The sequence below is a fragment of the Periplaneta americana genome, chromosome 3 (assembly GCF_040183065.1).
Source record: "Periplaneta americana isolate PAMFEO1 chromosome 3, P.americana_PAMFEO1_priV1, whole genome shotgun sequence".
Taxonomy (NCBI): domain Eukaryota; kingdom Metazoa; phylum Arthropoda; class Insecta; order Blattodea; family Blattidae; genus Periplaneta; species Periplaneta americana.
The window spans coordinates 143,753,729-143,774,460 of NC_091119.1; the positions used below are offsets into that span (position 1 = coordinate 143,753,729).

A 20,732-nucleotide genomic window follows, 5' to 3' on the forward strand; every position below is an offset into this window, starting at 1 on the left:
ACCTCCTGCAGCGGAGTTATACCAGTTGTTAATTTATAATACGACACACCCGCCAGTCTCAATGCTGCCAAATTAGTGACTTTTCTGCTAGTTCTACCGCAGCGTTTCTCAAACTTTTTTGAAGTGGGGACCACTTTTTAAAGTCAGAACAGTTCCACGGACCACCTTACTCTTGTTCCCTTCGAAAGCAAATTTATAATTTTCGTAGCATATTTTAATACCAATAGGCCTATATTTATATTTTAAAATTGAATTAAGGTTCGGTACTTTGGTCCTCTGTTATGAATTCGGGTGGTCCCTGGCTGGGTTACAGGCGCGGCGCCAGATGTGCAGGGAAAAGATGTCGAGAAACATCACGCATATAGTGTTTTAAATTCCTCTTTTGTTGCTGAGAGTAGAGTGGGAAGTCGATAGACGGGTAGGGTAATAATTTCATAAAATGCAGTACTGGAAGAAAAAGTGAAATTCGATTGCCATGTGTCATTTCCAAACTCTGAGATTTTAAGCTACAGTGTGATACGCAATTCGTTTGAATTTTATTTTTTCTTCTGTCTTTTTTGAAGGACTACAAGGACAGACCTCGAGGACCACAGGTGGTCCGCGGGCCATAGTTTGAGAAACGCTGTTCTACCGCATATGTTTTTGGAAAATATTTGTTTTGCGTCATATTTCCAAGTTCTTATGTGATATATTGATATTTTTTCGGGCATAAATGCATGCATATTTCCAGAGTTTTTAGATCATAGAAATCCGAGGCCTATTTATATACATATGAAGTTCGAAGGCCTGTCTGTGAATCTAATTTTGGAAGCTGACTTATATGTGCCCAAACTATCTCTTAGAATTACCACTGACCTGCAATGAAGTCGAACACGCTTGCCAATGTAGTTAGAATGAGTAATCCGAAGTCATCCCACATACTATAAAACGTTTCTCACAGTCTTCCCCCACATTGATGATGAAAAGTTTCCACCAACTCTTTATTTTCTGTTCCCTACCCTTTCTCTTACCCTTCTACCTACCAATCCGGCAACCATCAGCCATATTTATTCCCCTACCTCCCTGCAACCCCCTTTCCTATCCAAGATTGAAACTACTTCCTCGAAAGTTGGTGGTAGTGTGCATTATAGCAGGCTGCTGCCAAGTAAACCAACCAACTGAAAAGAAATAACAAAGTTAGACCAACTCTTCTCCCCTCCCACCACTTCTCAAAAAATGAGCTAAAAGAAGTTTTAACAACAAAAGTCTGAAGTCCGAAAGTTTGTTTTAATAGAGATTCTTGGTGAACTCGCGCATTGCAAGTCTACCGTCAGTCCTTCGTCTATATAATGGTACTAAAAAGGAAACTTGCTTTATCACGAGACTTGACAAGAGAGGATTTTGTGCGCTTGGATACAGTTGCGGTGGTTTATACTGTCGTACATCACACTCCTTTATGGTTTCTGCCTGAGATACAGTCTTGCTGTATTTGGAGTGTATGTTTTCTGCTTTTCTGCATGATGCCTAACCTACATATATTCTCTTCCTCTGTCTCTCACTCTCTCTGTTTTGTTTTGATTTTGCCTTCACTTCATTTTTCTATTTTTCTTTGTTTTTGTTCTTCTTCCTACATTTCTTTCCGTTTTGCTTTATCATTTCTTCCACGCTTGCATCTTCGTTTTCTTTTTCATCTTTTTTTCCTTCTTTCTGATGTCTAGGAGTTGTGCCCTTTCAGATTTCCAATCAAAATTGAGGTTAATACAATACTAGTAAAAAGAACTTGTGCAATAATTGTAAAAGTTCTTTTATAATTTGCTATCATAATACTACAACTAGGTAACTGCAAATTTCATAATTTTACAGGAAGCAGATTTGAATGTTTATTTGAAATTAAAAATATTTATATAAAATTATAAAATCGACGATTGATTGTTTAGATACCATTGAAACTTCTTTTTGAAGTCAAAATTAGGGCCTAAGTAAAATACCTACTTCTCACACAAAGTTATATTTATATAATCTACGAGGGACAGACAAAAAGTAACCTTAATATTGTTTTATTAATTGAATATGTACAATAAGACTACAAACACTTTATCACTTTTCAACATAGTACCAACTACGTTCCATACAAGTATTCCTGTTATACTATGTTAAAAGTGATGAAGTGTTTGTAGTCTTATTGTACAAATTCAATTAATAAAACAAATTATTAAGGTTACCTTTTGACTCTCTCTCGTAGTAGATAACTGCAATCATATTAAGGAATTTAAGGATAGAATGTATGAAGGTATTGTGTTACAGTTATAAATAAGTCAGTATTTATCCTTGAATGAAAGTGTTATGTATCAAATTTTATTTTGAAATGGCTTCCATAGATGTCAGTCCAATAACAGCAGCTATACTGTGTATAGTCTGAGCGCCAGCTCTGAAACCTCGCCGTATGAGGAAGTGGGGAGCTGGGAGACGTGACTCAGTAAGTATAATACAGTCTGCTAGGTTCCACGCCGCATTCCTGCCGAGGTTTCAGAGCTTGTGCTCAGATAGTAGATGATAGAGTTACGTTACATTGCTCTATTGCTTAATGCAAGGCTGACAGTTTTACCCTTCAGTTACTCAAAACTTACTTTTTGTAGCATGACACCTTTATCTATTCAACCCTTAAATTAATGAATTATGAATTGAAAAATTGAAAATAAAAAAATTAAAGTGATAAGTAACTTAATTAATTTTGCAAACTATGCAATTTCTGTCATAAGAATTGAACTGTATTTCTTAGACATCAATTTTTCTTCATAATCATCAATTATCATCTTCTACTTATTCCGCTTCTTCTTCTTCTTCTTCTTCTTCTGACATGGTCCTGTACCTTACCACTGTAACTGTTTTCCAAGAGCAGGAGGATCCATTGTAAAAAGAGACAGCAAGTCCTCATACTTAGCATTTTAAATTGGAATGCTGGTTCCATATAGAGGTTTCAAGTTCCCTAGATGTCATTGAGACGTTGCGTCGCTTATTTCGTCCAGAGTGCACGGACCGAAATTCTTCATCATAGTTCTCTTGAATGTCAATACAAGTGGTCTGACTTTTGTGCAGTGTAACGACAGTTAATAAATCTGATCTCAAGCTCATAATGCACTCAAATGAGCACCAACATTTAGATTGTTGTAGTTTCGAATACACAGAACTGCCTTAAAGGCTGCATTTGTTATGTGCTACAACTAGACAACTATAGATACAGCTGTGGTGCGTGAATGTATGCTACAAATATGCAATTGAAGATACCTAATTACAAATGTTGGTTGTTTCGATAATACCGATTTTTTACAATCAAAATTTTAAGAACATCAAACAAAATCTTGCTTATATAGTTATAGTAGGCCTATATAAAAATGTTCAAGCATTCAAGAAATGTAGATAACTCATTTTCACGCAAAAGTGCAGTTATTTATTTGTAGTATTAAGGTAGGGAATTATTATGAACACAAATAATCCTGAAGGAATGAAACTCCTGCCCAGGAAGCTATCCAAACTTAACGATCATAGACATAATTACAAGAAACAAAGTGGGTTAAAACTTAAAGTTATGAAATGGAATGAAATTTTGGTAGGGTGGGACTACGACCCAGCACTGCGACCTTTCAAGCTAGGCGAATTCCCAAACACACAACTGATGAGTACACTAAGATTCCCTGCGTAGCTTCCAGGCCTGTTATAGCGTACAAATGTAGTCACATTTTTTTAATTTGAAATTGTAATATATATATATATATATATATATATATATATATATATATATATATATATATATATATATATATATATATTCCCCCCCCCCAAAGAAAAGAGAGTGAAATAGAGAGAGATTATAATTGCGTAAAATGTTTATGCTGTTCGTGATGGTCATTGTGATCATTGTTGGGATTATTGTAAGGATGTTTAGGATTTCAAATAAAATGTTGACATTTCTTTGAATTTCTGTCTTTATATTCTACGCTTTTAAATTTAACAAGGTTGAGTCTTCTCGTTAACTACTTAATGATCGCTTCCTCATCCCACGAGCCCTAATCGCGAGATAATTAAATTAATAATGGAGACGATTCACATATCGATATGACGCCAGTGAGTTGTTTGAAACTGCAGTGAATATGTCGTTTTCTTTACATAGAATTGGATTAATTTGAAAATTAATACCACAGTTTAATAAGTGACTTCAGAGTTAGACATTGTTAAATTAACTACAGTATTTCTGTTTTTATACTTCCCGGGTTTATTAATTGCCCCCATTTGTGTAAGAATTATGTTTTATTCAATTAAATTGAAGCTGAATATTTCATTAAGCTTTTACATTTACTGTACTGTAAATACTCCGTTTCTAGAATCCGTAGAGTTTAGGAGACGAAACAAGTCCTCTGCGCAAATGGTGGGTGGAGGGTAGTCCAATGACCGCTCTGGAGGGAAGGCATTGCTTGAAGTAAGAGAGCGATTGCAGTGAGGGGATCATTTCTGTCTGAACTGAACTGCAGTTAAGATGCCATACCACCTATCATCTTCTGCCACGCGTATCTTAGCCCCTTAGCGGCTGCGAGCCGATGCGGCCAGTACTGATAGGCTCCGCTCATTCGCTTGTCTCCATCTCCACCCACATGCGCTGTCTAACTTTACAGATTCCAGAAACGGAGTTCACATATTCTAATTCCCAGACTGAGCTGAACAGCGTGAATGTTATTGCTTGCGTGACGTAGTGCGCTTTGATTAACAGAAACAGTGACATGATTTCTCCAATATCAAGCACATAAACGTTATAGGCTATGTTAAAAATTATACTCCATCTAATTAGATGCCTACATCATCATCATCATCATCATCATCATCATCATCATCTTCATTACGGCATAAGCCTTGTGGCTCGTTCCGTCTTCAAGAAAACTGATCCGACCATCTCATCCGTTGTCTGCCGACATTTCTTCTACCTACAGGTTTATACTTATAGATATTATTTGTGGTATACGATCTTCATCCATTCTTTGTATATGATCTTGCCATCTTTGCCTGTATTCAGTGATTGTTTCATTTAGACTCTGAATTTCCAATTCTTTTCTAATATCTTCATTCCTCTTTTTTATCTATGAGTCTATAACCTGCCACCTGTCCAAAAAATTTCATCTCAGCAGCCTCTATTTTCTTCTGTTGTGAGATAGTCAAGACCCAGCTTTCACATCCATAAAGCAAGGTTGGGATCGCCATTACTTTGTAAAGTTTTAACAGTGTTGCTCTATTACAATTTTTTAAAGTTATCTTTGGAATTTGTTTAATTTATTTTGCACATCTCTATTGCCGGTATATGACACAATGTAACCAAGATAATTAAAATCACTTTGTTGTTGGATGGGCTTATGATTTATGCAATTTGCTCTTAACAGATCTGTTCCTCCTACATATTAAATGAAACCCGAATCACGCAAGTGAAGTGGGTGGGCATTGGATACAAACAGAATAATATTTTTTAGTAGGTTATTTTACGACGCTTTATCAATTTCTCAGGTTATTTAGCGTCTGAATGAGATGGAGGTGATAATGCCTGTGAATTGAGTCCGGGGTCAAGCACCTAAGGTTACCCAGCATTTGCACATATTGGGTTGAGGGAAAACCCCGGAAAAAACCTCAACCAGGTAACTTGCCCCGACCGGGAATCGAACCCGGGCCACCTGGTTTCACGGCCAGACGTGCTAACCGTTACTCCACAGGTGTGAATGAGGGTATCATTTTTGTCTGAACTGAACTGCAGTTAAGATACCATATTACAGTCCGCATTTCTCGAAGAGATCCAGGCAAGGAATGCGAGTTTTTCCCCCCACTCTTATAACCTATCACCCGAAACTGAATCGACCGGCCATTGACTGAGTCTTGTTTGTCCCAGGCGGCCAATGACATCACTCCCATCCACCTGGTCCTTAAGAACGGTGAGTTACTGGCTTACACTCTCCTCTTACCCCGCAAGGACCATACTCCCCCCGTAGGGATCCTCTCGTGAAATTTGGACAGTACCTATCATCTTCTGCCACGCGGATCTTACCTCCTTAGCGGCCGCGAGCCGATGCGACCAGCACAGATGGCTCCGTCCATTCGCTTGTCTCCATCTCCACCCACATGCGCCGACTAACTCTACAAATTCCAGAAACGGAGTTTACATATTCTTATCCTGAACCTAAGGGGAACAGCGTGAATTTTATTGTTTGTGTCACGTAGGCCTAGTGCGCTTTGATTAACAGAAACTGTGACATGATATCTCCAATGTCAAGCACATAAACATTATACGTTAAAAACGATACTCCATCTTCTAATTAGGTGCCTACATATTAAATGATATCATTTATGTATGTCTTTTGAATAAAATCTCAAGAAAATAAACTATGAAGAATCGTATAAATCACATCATGATAAGGGAACGGAATTGTTACCAAATGCTTGTTTAAGTTTCAAGACCTTTACGTTGGCATCACTGATCTCTGGTTGTTATTGACGATAGCTGGATCTTACCGGCCGGGGCCCCTTGCGCCTGTAATATATTTCATGGGAAGGGAGCGGGGAGGCAGAGGCTCGTTGTTTGCTGTTATAATGTTCAATATCTCGGATGACAGCTGCAGGCAGTCGACTGCTTCTCCACAATTAAGTCACGGCGAAAGGGAGGAGATTTTAATTATGAAATATACTGCCGAAGGGAAGGGAGGGTAGCCCTTTCACGTCTTGAAGCGATAGACAAACATTCTTATCTCAGGTGTATGCTTCTTTAATGAATGTTTGCTAACCTCCACATTGTTGTGTTCTTGTATAATGATTAGGTCATCGGGATCGCCACTTTTGTGAAACAGCAGTCTTTGAGGCAGAAATAATAATACACATTTTAAAATTAGTCGGTGAGATCATCAGTGCATCGCACTTTAATAAAGTCGTTCTTAAATTTGGCAAGAATTCATCGGTGCTCATCGAAACAGTTTTTTAATTCATCAATGCTCATCAGAACCATTTTTAAATTTATCTGTGTACATTGGAATCGTTTTTAAATTCATCGACACTCGTCGTAAACCGTTTTTAAATTCATCGATTCTTATCGTAGCTGTTTATAAATGTATTGACGCTCATCTGCATCGTTTTTAAATTCAGTGGTGCCCAAAGGAACCGTATTTAACTTAATCCATGATCTTCGGAACAATTTTTAAATCCATTGGTACTCATCGGAACCGCCTTTAAATTCATCGAGGTTCTAAATTCATCTGTGTTCATCGGAAACGTTTTTAAATGTATCGGTACTCATTGGAATCGTTTTTAAATTCATCGTTGCTTGCCTGAACCGTTTTTAAATTCAACAAAGCATGTTTCTCGGAGACTCTGCATTATTAAGATATGAACTTGATAGTTGTAGGCACGGGTTTTTGAATGGTTGCCCCGTGGTTCGGTGCAATAAGATATTAATGGTATGCCAGTTCTATGAAAGTGTGTTTATTTTTGTTGTATTTATTTACTCGCTCATTCATTCGGGCATTCAGTAATTTATTATCATTACTTAACCACGGACCATCTGACATGTTACCGAACACCACCGGTGGTCAGGGGACAAATTTGAAGAGGCCCTAATTTAGATGTTAATGAAGATGATATTAATAATAATAGTTACTGTATAATGGTAATAATAACAATAATAACGTGACTATTATTATACCTATTATTGTTCTCTATTTTTATTCAGGGTTCTTAAAGGTGATAGCCTAAAACGTGTGATTATTTCGTAAACAACGTTAGCTTTAGTGTTCCTATGAAAGGTATAAGAGCTCACAACCTTTTCTACAACATAAATTATTATAAATCTTTTTCCTTTAGGCCTACCTCGAGTTTCATTAAAACTGTCAACTTGAATTCATTATTTATTTAATTTATAGACTTAATTCTTGCACATTTTTAAAATATGTGTCATAACTTAATTATTATTTAAGTAAAGATTAATTTTTGGTCCTACAGAATATATCTGTTACGGTAACAATGATTATTAGAGGAGGAAAATTCGTTCCGGCGCCGGGGATCGAACCCGGGTCCTTGGTTCTACGTACCAAGTGCTCTAACCATTGAGCTACGCCGAAGTTCAATCCACAGCACCGGATCGAACCTCTCTCCGGCGTTGCTCAATGGTTAGAGCACTTGGTACGTAGAACCAAGGACCCGGGTTCGATCCCCGGCGCCGGAACAAATTTTTCTCCTCTAATAATCTTTAATTATTATCGTCAATTTTACTATTTTCATTATTACCGTTGTTCTACCTTATTATTGGCTAATCGCTGTTGGCTAGCACATTAATATTAATAAATGAATAAATTATTACAGTATATAGGCCTAGAATAAGGAGAAATATCACACTATTCAAAGGTAAGAGAGGCTTGAACTAATTCATGGCCAAATTAATTATTGGCGTAGACTAGTGGTCGCCAAACCGTCCTCGTGATCTACCGGTAGATCGCCAGGACCTTCGAAGTCGATCGCGACACTGTCATGAGGAGAGTAGGGATTATATCTGCTGACGTAGTTTCGCAACTGAAAAGTGGCTCAATATAACTGTTGTTATTCCTGACTTCAGCTTGATGAATGTACAGATTTTATCGATGCAGAGCAAACTAGTAATATTTGCTGGACAACTGCATCAGAATGGCAGTCATAAGCTGTAACCCAAATTTTGAAAACAGAATACTAGTTAATGAATAGGAGTGTCATTCTTCCCACTAACAAGGGCACGCTCGTCTTCAAAAGGTTTCATTTTCCTTACCAGAATGACCATTTTCCTGTAGGTCTAATCTAAGGAAATAATATTTTTTTCTGAACATACCGTAATTATTGTTATTTCTGTTTTCAGTATATTTGTCTGTAGTAGATCACCAGCCCGATGAAAACTTTCAAAGTAGATCCTAGGTTGGGTGACCAGACGTCCTCTTTTGTCCGGACATGTCCTCCTTTTTAGGCCTTTGTCCGGGGCCCGGGCGGATTTTTTAAAAAATCAAGGAATGTCCTCCTTTTCGTAACATGTATTCCTGATATTTTGAAATTATCTGATTAGAAACGTTTTCAAGTAATTTGCCTGTAGATGGCAGCAGCATCGACGGAATATACTCTTTGCCAACGTTCATAACTCCCTTTGCTCCTTCTTTTTATGGGCGTTGCTCACAGGTAGCTAGTAAATCGAGATGCGAATGTAAATCTAAATAGATATTTCCTACTCTCTTTAATAATTTCACTATAGTTCCCTTGGCTTTCATATGTAGTTAACTGTAAAATTATTATTATTATCATCATCATCATCATCATCATCGTCCTTGCAGGATTAGGCCTAGTGGCCTGTTACGGTCTCCGTCCATCTTTTCAGGGGGCGTCCCAAAGATCGTCTTCCATGTGGTATATAGCGGAGAATTTGTCTTGAAAGTCTGGAACGGTCCATCCTATTGACATGGTTAAGCCATTTTTGTCTATAGTGGTTGAGATGTTCATAAATAGGTGTAATTTTCAATTCTTTTGTAATTAGTTCATTCCTTTTGTGGTCAAGCAAGCTGTAGCCAGCAATCCTCCTTAGAAATCTCATTTTCACAGTTGTTAGGCGTTGAACATCTGAGTTTCGGACAGACCAGGCCTCACTACCATACATGAGAACAGGTCTTGCTAGAACTTTATATGCTTTTAATCTGGTATGTTTTTTATAATAATAATAATAATAATTATTATTATTATTATTATTATTTATAAATTCATTTATATTTATTTTTATTTATATATTATTATTATTATTATTATTATTATTATTATTATTATTATTATTATTATTATTATTATTATTATTATTAAGGTTTGTCATTTTTATTTTGTAATAAAATAGATACCGGGATCAACATACTTTTAAGTATGATGAGCCTAAATCTCTACTGTAAATATTTTTAATAAAATAGACATTGACGTAATGTAAAGTAGGGTGTAATATAGGCGTAAGCCTAAATCTAAATACATATTTTCTGTCCTCTTTTTTCGAACAATGTCCTCGTTTTATCGATGTAAATCTGGTCACTCTAATCCTACGTCAAGATAGTTTGGCATCCACTGTCGTAGACAATGTCATCATAATTTGTATTACTGTACAGTTTAATTACGGACGTATACATTTTGTTGCAGGTAATAAATGTAGGTCTGAAGAAAATAATACGTTCTGTAACCTGAAGCTGAATAATCATATTACCTTCGGGTATTATTGTATTCCAAGCATAATTAAGCTTAATTTTTTTATAAGCAGACTTGAAAAAGAATACCTGAGAGGATGTAGATTGCGAGCGTATTAAAAAAAAAAGGAATAAGAAGTCGCTGACCCAGCGAACTGTAATGAAAAAGTTGGTAGTCAGCATTGGAAACTGCAAGTGCTAATTTTACTCCAGTGTAACGGTATTAAATCACCAGCTCTACCGCACCGAATAGGATTTCAGGATCAGTTTACTTCCCCAGCATCGCACTTTTTTTTTTAACGCTTCTCTCCCTCGCCTTTCAAAAGGAAAGTAAAGTTGTTGCCAACTTTTATACAACAAAAAAGTTTCATACTGAAGTTGTGAATGAATCAATATGCTTGAATCCGGAGTATAAGGCATAAATAACTCAATAGTTTTGCATAAACTGACAGGGGCTTGAGTTGATATGCTTCCCGCTAGGGTCCGTTAGTATACTGACCCCTGGCCATTAGCGCAATCATTTCCTGGAGTTGTGGATTCGATTCCCCAGGGGAGATATTACATAGCTGCAAAGCGGACTTGCCACTTCCCCTTGCTGTAGATTAGATGCTTTCTGTAATGTAATTAACTGCCTACATTTTTTAAAGCTCGTAGATTTAGTAATTATAATAATTATTGTTATTGTTGAGGTATACATACAAAAACTATTCCGGTAAATAGTCTATAGCTGACAATCCCCTACAAAATATATCGAAAGAACTGTCTTTGTTATCGGTCTTATTCATTGTACCTCGTTTACAGTCGACAAATAAAGCAACATCGGTGTTTGGCTATTATTAATATTAACCAGAGTTTGACATGCAGAGGTTTTGCATTCATGGTACTGAATCCCTTTCCTATAGAGCAAACATGATTTGATGGCAGAAGGAATGCAGTTGGAAGAAATAACACTCTTGCACTCCATGAAGAGAAAAAGAAAGATTTGGTTTTTTTTAAGTAGGTTATTTTACGACGCTTTACCAACATCTTAGGTTATTTAGCGTCTGAATGAGATGAAGGTGATAATGACGGTGAAATGAGCCCGGGGTCCAGCACCGAAAGTTACCCAGCATTTGCTCATATTGGGTTGAGGGAAAACTCCGGAAAAAAACCTCAACCAGGTAACTTGCCCCGACCGGGAATCGAACCCGGGGCACCTGGTTTCGCGGCCAGACGCGCTGACCGTTACTCCACAGATGTGGACGAAAGATTTGGTAATATTAAGACTATGGATCTGTGGAATTTCTAACTTCTACATTTTTACACCAATTAATCATATTACCACATATTTCTTAGAATGAGGACATGCAATCCACAAATTTTCACTTTGATATTCCAATTAGTCTACCCATACTTGCTTTTTATACTGAATTATAATTGACCCAATTTTCAAAGTTTACATAAGTTTTCTTTAAATTTATATTTAATTTATTCCTGATAGATTTATGTAAAATATGACACATGCGTTTCGTATTTTTCCAATTACTTTCTGAGAAAAATATATTTATCCTTTTAATTGTTAATTTTTCGGTTATTTAAAACATGTAACATGCTAAACACATGGTGATATGAATACTTTCAATAGCAGAAAAAATACATGTGTCAGTTTACTTCACATGCTTTTGTGGACTTATGTGTAAAATTTCACGGAGTTTGGAGAAAAATTACATTCATTATTAGAGCATTTTGAATGTTACAAAATGTTGAAAACTGGAAAATTGAGAAAACGAGTATCAAAACAGGTCTATACAGGTCTACCACACACATTTTTCTCATACATAACAGTGCGAAATATGAACTGAATGAAAAGTAAAATGAGTTAGAATGAAGAACAAAGTCTGTCAGAAAGACAGCTGAGTGTCAGTTTAAAGGGCAGCAGCTCTACGCACGTGCTGGTCCTTTATAGTCCTGAGCGGCTTTAAGTTGTCATAGGGCTAAAATAAGCACAGATTTAGAAAACTGAAATTTTATTTTATTTTTTAGAGTTGAAAACAAAATTTCCATTTTTTTTAATGTTTTTTTTTTTAATTATTTTCACCGATCCATAGTCTTAAGAATAGCCGTTGTTATTGAAAGATATAGATTTCATTCATCCATACTTACTTCCTTACTTACTGGCTTTTAAGGAACCCGGAGGTTCATTGCCGCCCTCACATAAGCCCGTCATCCTGAGCCATCCTGAGCAAGATTAATCCAGTCTCTATCATCATATCCCACCTCCCTCAAATCCATTTTAATATTATCCTCCCATCTACGACTCGGCCTCCCCAAAGGTCTATTTTTCTTACGGCCTCCCAACTAACACTCTATATGCATTTCTAGATTCGCCCATACGTGCTACATGCCCTGCCCATCTCAAACATCTGGATTTAATGTTCTTAATTATGTCAGGTGAAGAATACAATGCGTGCAGTTCTGTGTTGTGTAACTTTCTCCATTCTCCTGTAACTTCATCCCTCTTAGACCCAAATATTTTCCTAAGCACCTTATTCTCAAACACCCTTAACCTATGTTCCTCTCTCAAAGTGAGAGTCCAAGTTTCACAACCACACAGAACACCCGGTAATATAACTGTTTTATAAATTGTAACTTTCAGATTTTTTGACAACAGACTGGATGATAAAAGCTTCTCAACCGAATAATAACAGGCATTTCCCATATTTATTCTGTGTTTAATTTCCTCCCGAGTATCACTTATATTTGTTACTGTTGCTCCAAGATATTTGAATTTTTCCACCTCTTCAAAGGATAAATCTCCAATTTTTATATTTCCATTTCGTACAATATTCTGGTCACGAGATATAATCGTATACTTTGTCTTTTCGGGGTTTACTTCCAAACCTATCTCTTTACTTGCTTCAAGTAAAATTCCCGTATTTTCCCTAATCGTTTGTGAATTTTCTCCTAACATATTCACGTCATCCGCATAGACAATCAGCCATTCATTCAGCCATAGTTTCATTAATAGTTTTCAGCCCAAGGGCATGCCAAAGCAGAGGTGGGCGATTTATTCCCTCAACCATTATAGGTGGCTGTCGTAACCCACCAAGTGCATCACGACACTGATTGGGTGAACACCGGTCACATATACTGGGCCTAATTTCATGAGAAAATTTCTTCCCTCACAAGGACTAGAACTAGCGCGCATTCCGTAACGCGAGTTTTAGGCAAGATGCCTTAGACAACGACGACGCCACTGAAGTAGGCGTACTACGAGGTATTCTTTGCTCCGCGCAAATTGAACTTAATCTTAGAGCTTTGCTGTGTTTGGAGTCGGAGCTCTAACATTATTTAATGTACCAGGATTGATTAAACTGTATGTATGTTTTATGTCTTCGAGTATACATAACTTTATATACACACGTGCAAGCTCTCGTGATTCTGGAGAGAGACCTGGAATATTAAAAAAAAAAAAAAAAAAAAGTGTGACAGTGGTGAAACAGCCAGCCTGCAGTTGCTGTTGGCAGGTATGTATGTTGCTTGTTTAATGGATAGAAAACTGGATCTGGACGGGGCATCTGCTTCACATCCATTATGCACAAGGCCTTTGGAGAAAATAAATATTCAGTCAATTCCTCACTCCTTCAAGAAAGGGTTCAGCTTCTCTTTTTTTTTTACTCCCCTCTCCCGCACACGGATGCAGCCTGCTACGCTCTTCCTTGCAGCGCCATTTCTGGAAATGTCTATTCACATATGCGAATAATTCAAGTGACATTCCAAGCACACTGCTCCAACCGGTTAGAGGGGGAGGGGAAGAAATCAGGCGTGTCGTTCCCAAGACTTTAATTTGTGTTGAAAGAGAGGGGTAAAGGGCTGCTTGACAACATAACAGACTTCACAGCTTATGGAACTGGAGGATTAAATTATAGTAATGGATGTGCTACTCACGAACAGTCCTTTAAATTCATGGAAGTCACAAGTAAATACATCCTCCTTTCAAACATAATAGGAGAGATTTTTTACCTTCAGCATAGTGTATCTTTGAACATTTTTTCTTTTTGGTGAATTTTTATTACTGTACTGTCAGTATAGGAAATTAAAAACAAACACTGAAAATACCTTAGTTTTGTAGTGTGGAGTAGTAGAAACTCGATGTGATCCCTGGGAGAGCTGTGGTACCCACCCGACCCGCCCTAAATAGGTTGCTTACTTATATAGGAAAATCGTCGTACTTGAAGGAAGAAGGCGGCCATATTCCGTCGTTGTGACGTTATTTGAGATGGAGTGGGAGAATGATTGCAGTGTCGCCAACTGTGGTAACCACTCATATTATCTTACACACCTAACAAAACCTAATCCAATCTAATCTAACCTAACCTAACCTAACCTAACCTAATCTAACGTGCTACACACCTATTGTAACATTCCTAACGTTTAGCACACCTGTTGTAACATTCCTCACAGTTTAATTTTGTTTGCCGATATTGGCATCCCTGCTACGCCTCTGCTGGAACTCAAGAGTCATCTAGTGGAAGTGAAATGAAACTGCTATTCTGTTAATAACGTTTCCGAAGTTGTTTCTGTGTTATCTGCAAGAATTATTGTGTCATTGTAGTGATAATTGCATTTATATTGTACAATAAAAATTGAAATGTGTCGTGGCTGAGATAAAAGTGTTCTAAATTAATTTCCAGCGCCACAATCCCAGTGATAAACGTGTGAATATTCGTTAGGAGTCCGTTGGAAGTGGCAGTAGAGTAATAAAAATGGACCTTATTTTTTAATTTTTGCTGCTACCTAGAGGACTCAAACTGAAGCAGATGGTAGAAAAAGCCGCTAAATATCTCTGGTCCTACTTTCTGTTTGATTTCTTGCAAAGTGTGAGTTCTGTGGACACAACAATTTTTTTAGTACCAAAAGTAAACATTTCGTTCATTGATATATGTTTTCTAACACAAAACCAGATTATATTTGTTACTATCAATCAAGTACAGTGTGTTCCCTATAATCTGGTGAGTATTAACATATTTTAATTTCCGTGATTTATTCGAATCTCTAGATTTGGGAGCCATATTTGTTTAAACGTGCACCCTTTTGTACACAAAACATCTTGTACCATGGAACATGTTCCAAGGTACACGATACTATCGGTTTTTGATTTTCTTTTATTTTAAGATAATGTCTCGAAGTGAGTCTGGAGTTAAGAGGCCCCCAGTTGATCCGGATGCCTTGAAGAAAGCTGTTGAAGCAGTTATTGCTCCTCCAGGAAATAAAATCTCAATCAGAGAAGCCTGCTTTGGTTTATGATGGCAAATACATTTTAAATATGACTGTCAGTTTTTACAGCTATATTCCCACCTATATTCAATGTTTTCCAAGGTACCAGAGGGTATGTTCCAAATACATGAACCTGTTGTATCTTTGAACACATTACATATTCCTTCATTTTATTTTTTCCATCCTTAATAGATATGTAAAACAGGAAAATACATACAGGAAGTTGTAAAGGAATCTTCAATAATTATTTCCAGCATTTTTTTTTTCATTTAAAAAATTTCATTTCCCAAAATAAAAAAAATATAATGTGAATATTGTTTAAAGGTACAACAGTCTCCTCTAAGTCCACCGCTCTGGAGTAAGGATTAGCATACCTGGTCGTGAAACGAGAGTGCCCGGGTTCAAATCCTGGTTGAGGTTTTCCCTCAATTCATTAAGAGCAAATGCTGGGTAACTTTCGGCGCTGGATCCCAGACTCATTTCGCTGGCACTATCACCTTCATCTCATTCATAGATAAACACAGCAGTTGATAAAGAATAGTAAAATAACCAATTAAAAACATAATAGTTTTTAGTCTCTTTTACTTTTCAAAATAATAATTACAGTTCTGAACCTTTTTTTAAAGCCATGAAAATTTACAATGATGCAAGAACTACGACCCAGTGATCCTGTGAGCAGGCCTGTATTTTGTGAATTGTTTTTGTATTCTGTTAGTCTCCTATGAGGAGAGAAGCACGGGCTGGGGTCTGCCCTCTCTCGTAGGCCGCTTGGATGAGCCCATTGTAGTGCCCGGAATGGAATGATGTGCATGCTCTAGAGCCCCCCGAGCTACAGATTCCCCTGCACGCTGCCACCTAACTCCCCTTTTACCTTTCCACGTAGGCATCACTGTGGTCCTTCAACACCGGTCATACGAGCTACCATGAGCCCAGAGGAGACTCAACGGTACATAGCACTACCACCAGCAACTAATGACCACATACCATGGGTTCATGTTCAGTGGCGACCCGCAGCCGACTCTACATATGATGAAAGCCCAAAATATGGTGATGATGATGAAACAAGGAAACTATAATTATGATGGCGAAATGATTCCGAGGTCCAACGCCAGTAGTTACCCAACAATTCTGCTTCATTTGTTTGAGGGAAAACCTCGTAAAAAACTCAACTTGTCCCAACAGGGATTTGAGCCCGGGTCCGTTCTTTTCACGGCCAGGCGAGTAGATTTTAATTGGAAAGTATCATGGAGAAGTTGACCCTGATATCCTTTCATTTTCGGATTAGTTTTTGTTTCATCTCCAGGAATAAAACCAAATCTATTGGACGTTGGTTGGCTCCAGTCCTGCCCACTTTGGGTATCTACTTGTTTGGGGTTTCTCCGAGAGTTTTCCCTCTCTGTTATACGAGTTTTAGGCGATCCCATGACGAATCCTTGCATTCAACCCGCTTTTATTGTCCTTACGTGACTATGCAGATGAAACAGCGTCGTTAAATAATCGATTAAACTAAATAATGAACAATTCATCATCTTATATTATATTCATAAGCTTTCGGTATTTTTTTTTTTTTTTTGCGTGAAACGTTTATGTTCTAGGTACAAAAGAGAAAAAATTATAATTTACATGATAGGTTTACTTTGAAGTGACTCGTGGTATTATTGGAACAGAGATTCAAGATGAACTTCGTGCCTCGTGGTTTTCCACGCGATTTGTCTCGCCCCAGTATTTAATGTGCCTGGACGTTCTCAACATAATAGTAATGGAGATATTGGGTGTATGGATTAGACCAGTGTTATTAAATCTTTTTTTGCTAGCGTATAAAAATAAATTATTATTATTATTATATTATTTTATTATTATTATTATTACTATTATTATTATACAATAGTTACTGATGCAATAATAATAATACTAAGTTAATGATTTACGTAAAATGTTATTCAAACAAGGAAAAACAAGAATTGATATTGCAAAAGAAACTATAATATAATGGAATAATTAATTATAAACAAATATAATAAAATAAATATGTTAGCATTTTTACATACATAATGAATAGGATGCGTATCCCTTTAGACAACCGCGTATACCCCTGGGAGCACACCTACCGTAGATTGAATACCACTGGATAAGACTATGTATATGCATGAAAACCAAATAAAATACACTACAGTGTTAAAAAAGTGTATATTGTATTTTATTGATTTAATTCGAGCATAGATCTTTTACGCAATAATAGGGATTTCCTAAAATCATTTTTTGGATTGAATCTTGTTTTCTTTTCGTGTTTTGATATTTTCATTTCTCACCATTAGAGCTATCCTTCACTTTTTCTTAAAACTTTCTATGTTGGTGATAGTTCCAATTTCTGCCAGATTAGAAATTTCATGGTATAGAAAGATTGAAGTGTTGAATTGTTCTCTTATTGTCATCTTAAGATTAATTCACGTCTCACAGGATTTTCCTATAAATGTCATTGTTAATTTTCTGCTTGTTATGTTGCAGGATCTGACAGTGACAGATGATACTGTGCTGGAAGAACATAACGAAGATCCCTGTGTCGTCCAAATGAGGCTCATCGGAGATGGAGGTACAGTTTCGTGATTAAATACAATGCATCTTAGATAATTCGATAAAGTAATATAGTGTAATGTTGTAGAATAATGTCAACAGCCCTGCCTACATTATGGCAGGAAAATGAAAAAAATCATACGATTCGAGCACGAGCATAGTTCAGCAGAATATTGGAATTACGTTCGATTTTTGTAACCTAGATTTCTGCTTAGCTACAATGTGCCTGTTTTATTCCTTATTTACTAAGCGGCATTAGTCTCACAGCGATGTTATTAGTTTTCCTTGCGTTTCTCAAGCTGTGTAATCCGACTAAGATCAGAGCCTGAAATAACAATAAGCTAGCACTGCACTGGACAGACTCAAAAGAAATAGACTCATCCATTCCCCATGCAAGGGAGTGAAGTTTTATGCTAGATTTGGCAGTCGGTACTATCCGTCCGCTGTAAATTGACCGGTGTTGATTCCACGAACTAGCAGAGTGCGTCATGCCCCTCTACGAATGCTTTGATTCCTTCAATGCTCCGCGCTCTTGTATACGCTACTGGCGACATCAGCGCTCAGCGTCATGGGACTCGTAGTATTAACTATAATTTCTTTTGTTGTGATTTGTTGGAATGTTTCCCTGTTTACGATACAACAAAAGTTTATGTTTCTTATGTATGCATTCACATTTCCAAACATGTTCAAAAAATTCTGCGCTTTATAAGGAATAACTTACACGTAGAATACATCTTCCAGTTTAGGGAATGGTTGTGTTGGTTTGTCTTATTATTATTTCAGATTACATATGAAGTGTATGGATCTATAATAAGAAAAGTAATTATTAATGTAGGTCATGCAATTTTTTTTTTTTTTAGATATGAAACGACATTCCGAAATAAAATTAGTCTTAGCGCACAACGATTTTTTCAGTATGGTTCACTCAAAGAGTATCGTGCATATTTATCACTAATCCTCATTTCAGTTTGGTTGATAGGCCTTCCCTTCTACTCACATTCTCAACCAACAGTAAGGGGAACATCCTACTATCCATCTTACTAACATTCGACTAATTGACTTTCAACATAGTGACAAATTATATTATTGAAAATGTTTATTGATGATCTATATTTCGAAAGTCTATACTAAGCGTTTATAGCCTATTTCATTTTATTGCTGTTTGTATCAACTGGCACATTAAAAAGCTGTCGACCTGGTTAGCGAGTTGGTATAGCGCTGGCCTTCTATGCCCAAGGTTGCGGGTTCGATCCCGGGCCAGGTCGATGGCATTTAAGTGTGCTTAAATGCGACAGGCTCATGTCAGTAGATTTACTGGCATGTAAAAGAACTCCTGCGGGACGAAATTCCGGCACATCCGGCGACGCTGATATAACCTCTGCAGTTGCGAGCGTCGTTAAATAAACCATATTTTCAATTTTCTTAAAAAGCTACTGAAAGCAGAAGATAAGTTTTCTCCACCGCTAATTGCTACTCTACAACATACACAATGGGACAATCTGCACTGTTCACTTCCTCCCCCCCTAACTTTATAATACTTTATAATACAAACTAACATTCCTTACTATAAATATTACTTGAAAATATTGTAAGAACGACACTAAAATATACTCAACCATGTAATTGTTAAATATCTGTGTCACTGTATTTTATATTCACTTATATTCTTTGTTTAATATTTCATTTTCTTGTTTGTACAACTTGGGGGGGGGGTGCAGGTATAAGAGGTAACAGCTACTGACGAACTCAGGGCAAGTAGAAGGGGAAAGAAGTGCTTTCGCATCCTCTCAACTTGTATGAAATGTCGTTTAGAGCCCAATGTTTGGTCAAATTTAACACAAGTTAGGTAAGCAGTGACTATATGCCTACGCTATCAAATGGAGGGGACAGTCCGTCTAGGCATCTTTGTGTACCATGTATGCAGGTACAGTCTGTTGACAATAAATTGTATGCAACTGTAAACAATGTTTTCAGTAATATTTGACATACCATGCTCTTCATTCCCTAGAAAAGAGGCTACAAATGATAGACGAGAGAAATGGCGATTACAGACATGGACAAATTATTAAACTAAAACTTTTTCTTGGAAACATAATATAATTCGTCATATCAACTATCAGTGTAATTCACAGAGTCTATTGTTATAAATATGATTGTTTACATCTTCTGGTATATTTTTCCAATGATTAAGTATATTTTTCTGGCTATGTTGGTACTACTGGTGTTTTAATTATATACTCCCATGGCCTGCAAGAAGACCGGACATGAACGAAATTGAAAATCTGTTATCTATACTGAAGAAGAAAGTGAACAAAAAGACGTTTATAACAAAACATGGACTCATTTAAGCACTGCCTGATGTCTGGCTAAATGATGCTGATATTCAAAGAAAGTGTCAAACTTTGGTTTCCGGCATCCCTGACAAAATCAAATATTTAATAACGAATAAGGGAATGTTCATAAAATATTAATAACCTTAAGACTCAATTTTCTGTTCATTATATCTGTGCAGAATACATTTTTGTTCATTATTTCTACCAATAAATACAGTTTTGTTGCACATATAATTAATTTTATGCTCGACCATGCCGAAATGTAGTAATTATACACCTGGTAGCAGTCCTTTAATGCATGTCATTAAAGTACACCTATTCATTAAAGTTCAGGTTTTCGATTATTCTC

At 36.8% G+C, this 20,732-nt stretch overlaps 1 protein-coding gene across 1 annotated transcript in view; it reads left to right on the forward strand.

Annotated features, from left to right (window-relative positions):
• Positions 1 to 20,732, forward strand: part of LOC138696590 (probable JmjC domain-containing histone demethylation protein 2C) — a 1,076,998-nt gene that overhangs the window by 622,603 nt on the left and 433,663 nt on the right. The window contains exon 5 of the mRNA XM_069821740.1: positions 17,985 to 18,069. Within this exon, the coding sequence (XP_069677841.1) occupies positions 17,985 to 18,069 (85 nt within the window). The remainder of the gene's footprint in view (positions 1 to 17,984; positions 18,070 to 20,732) is intronic.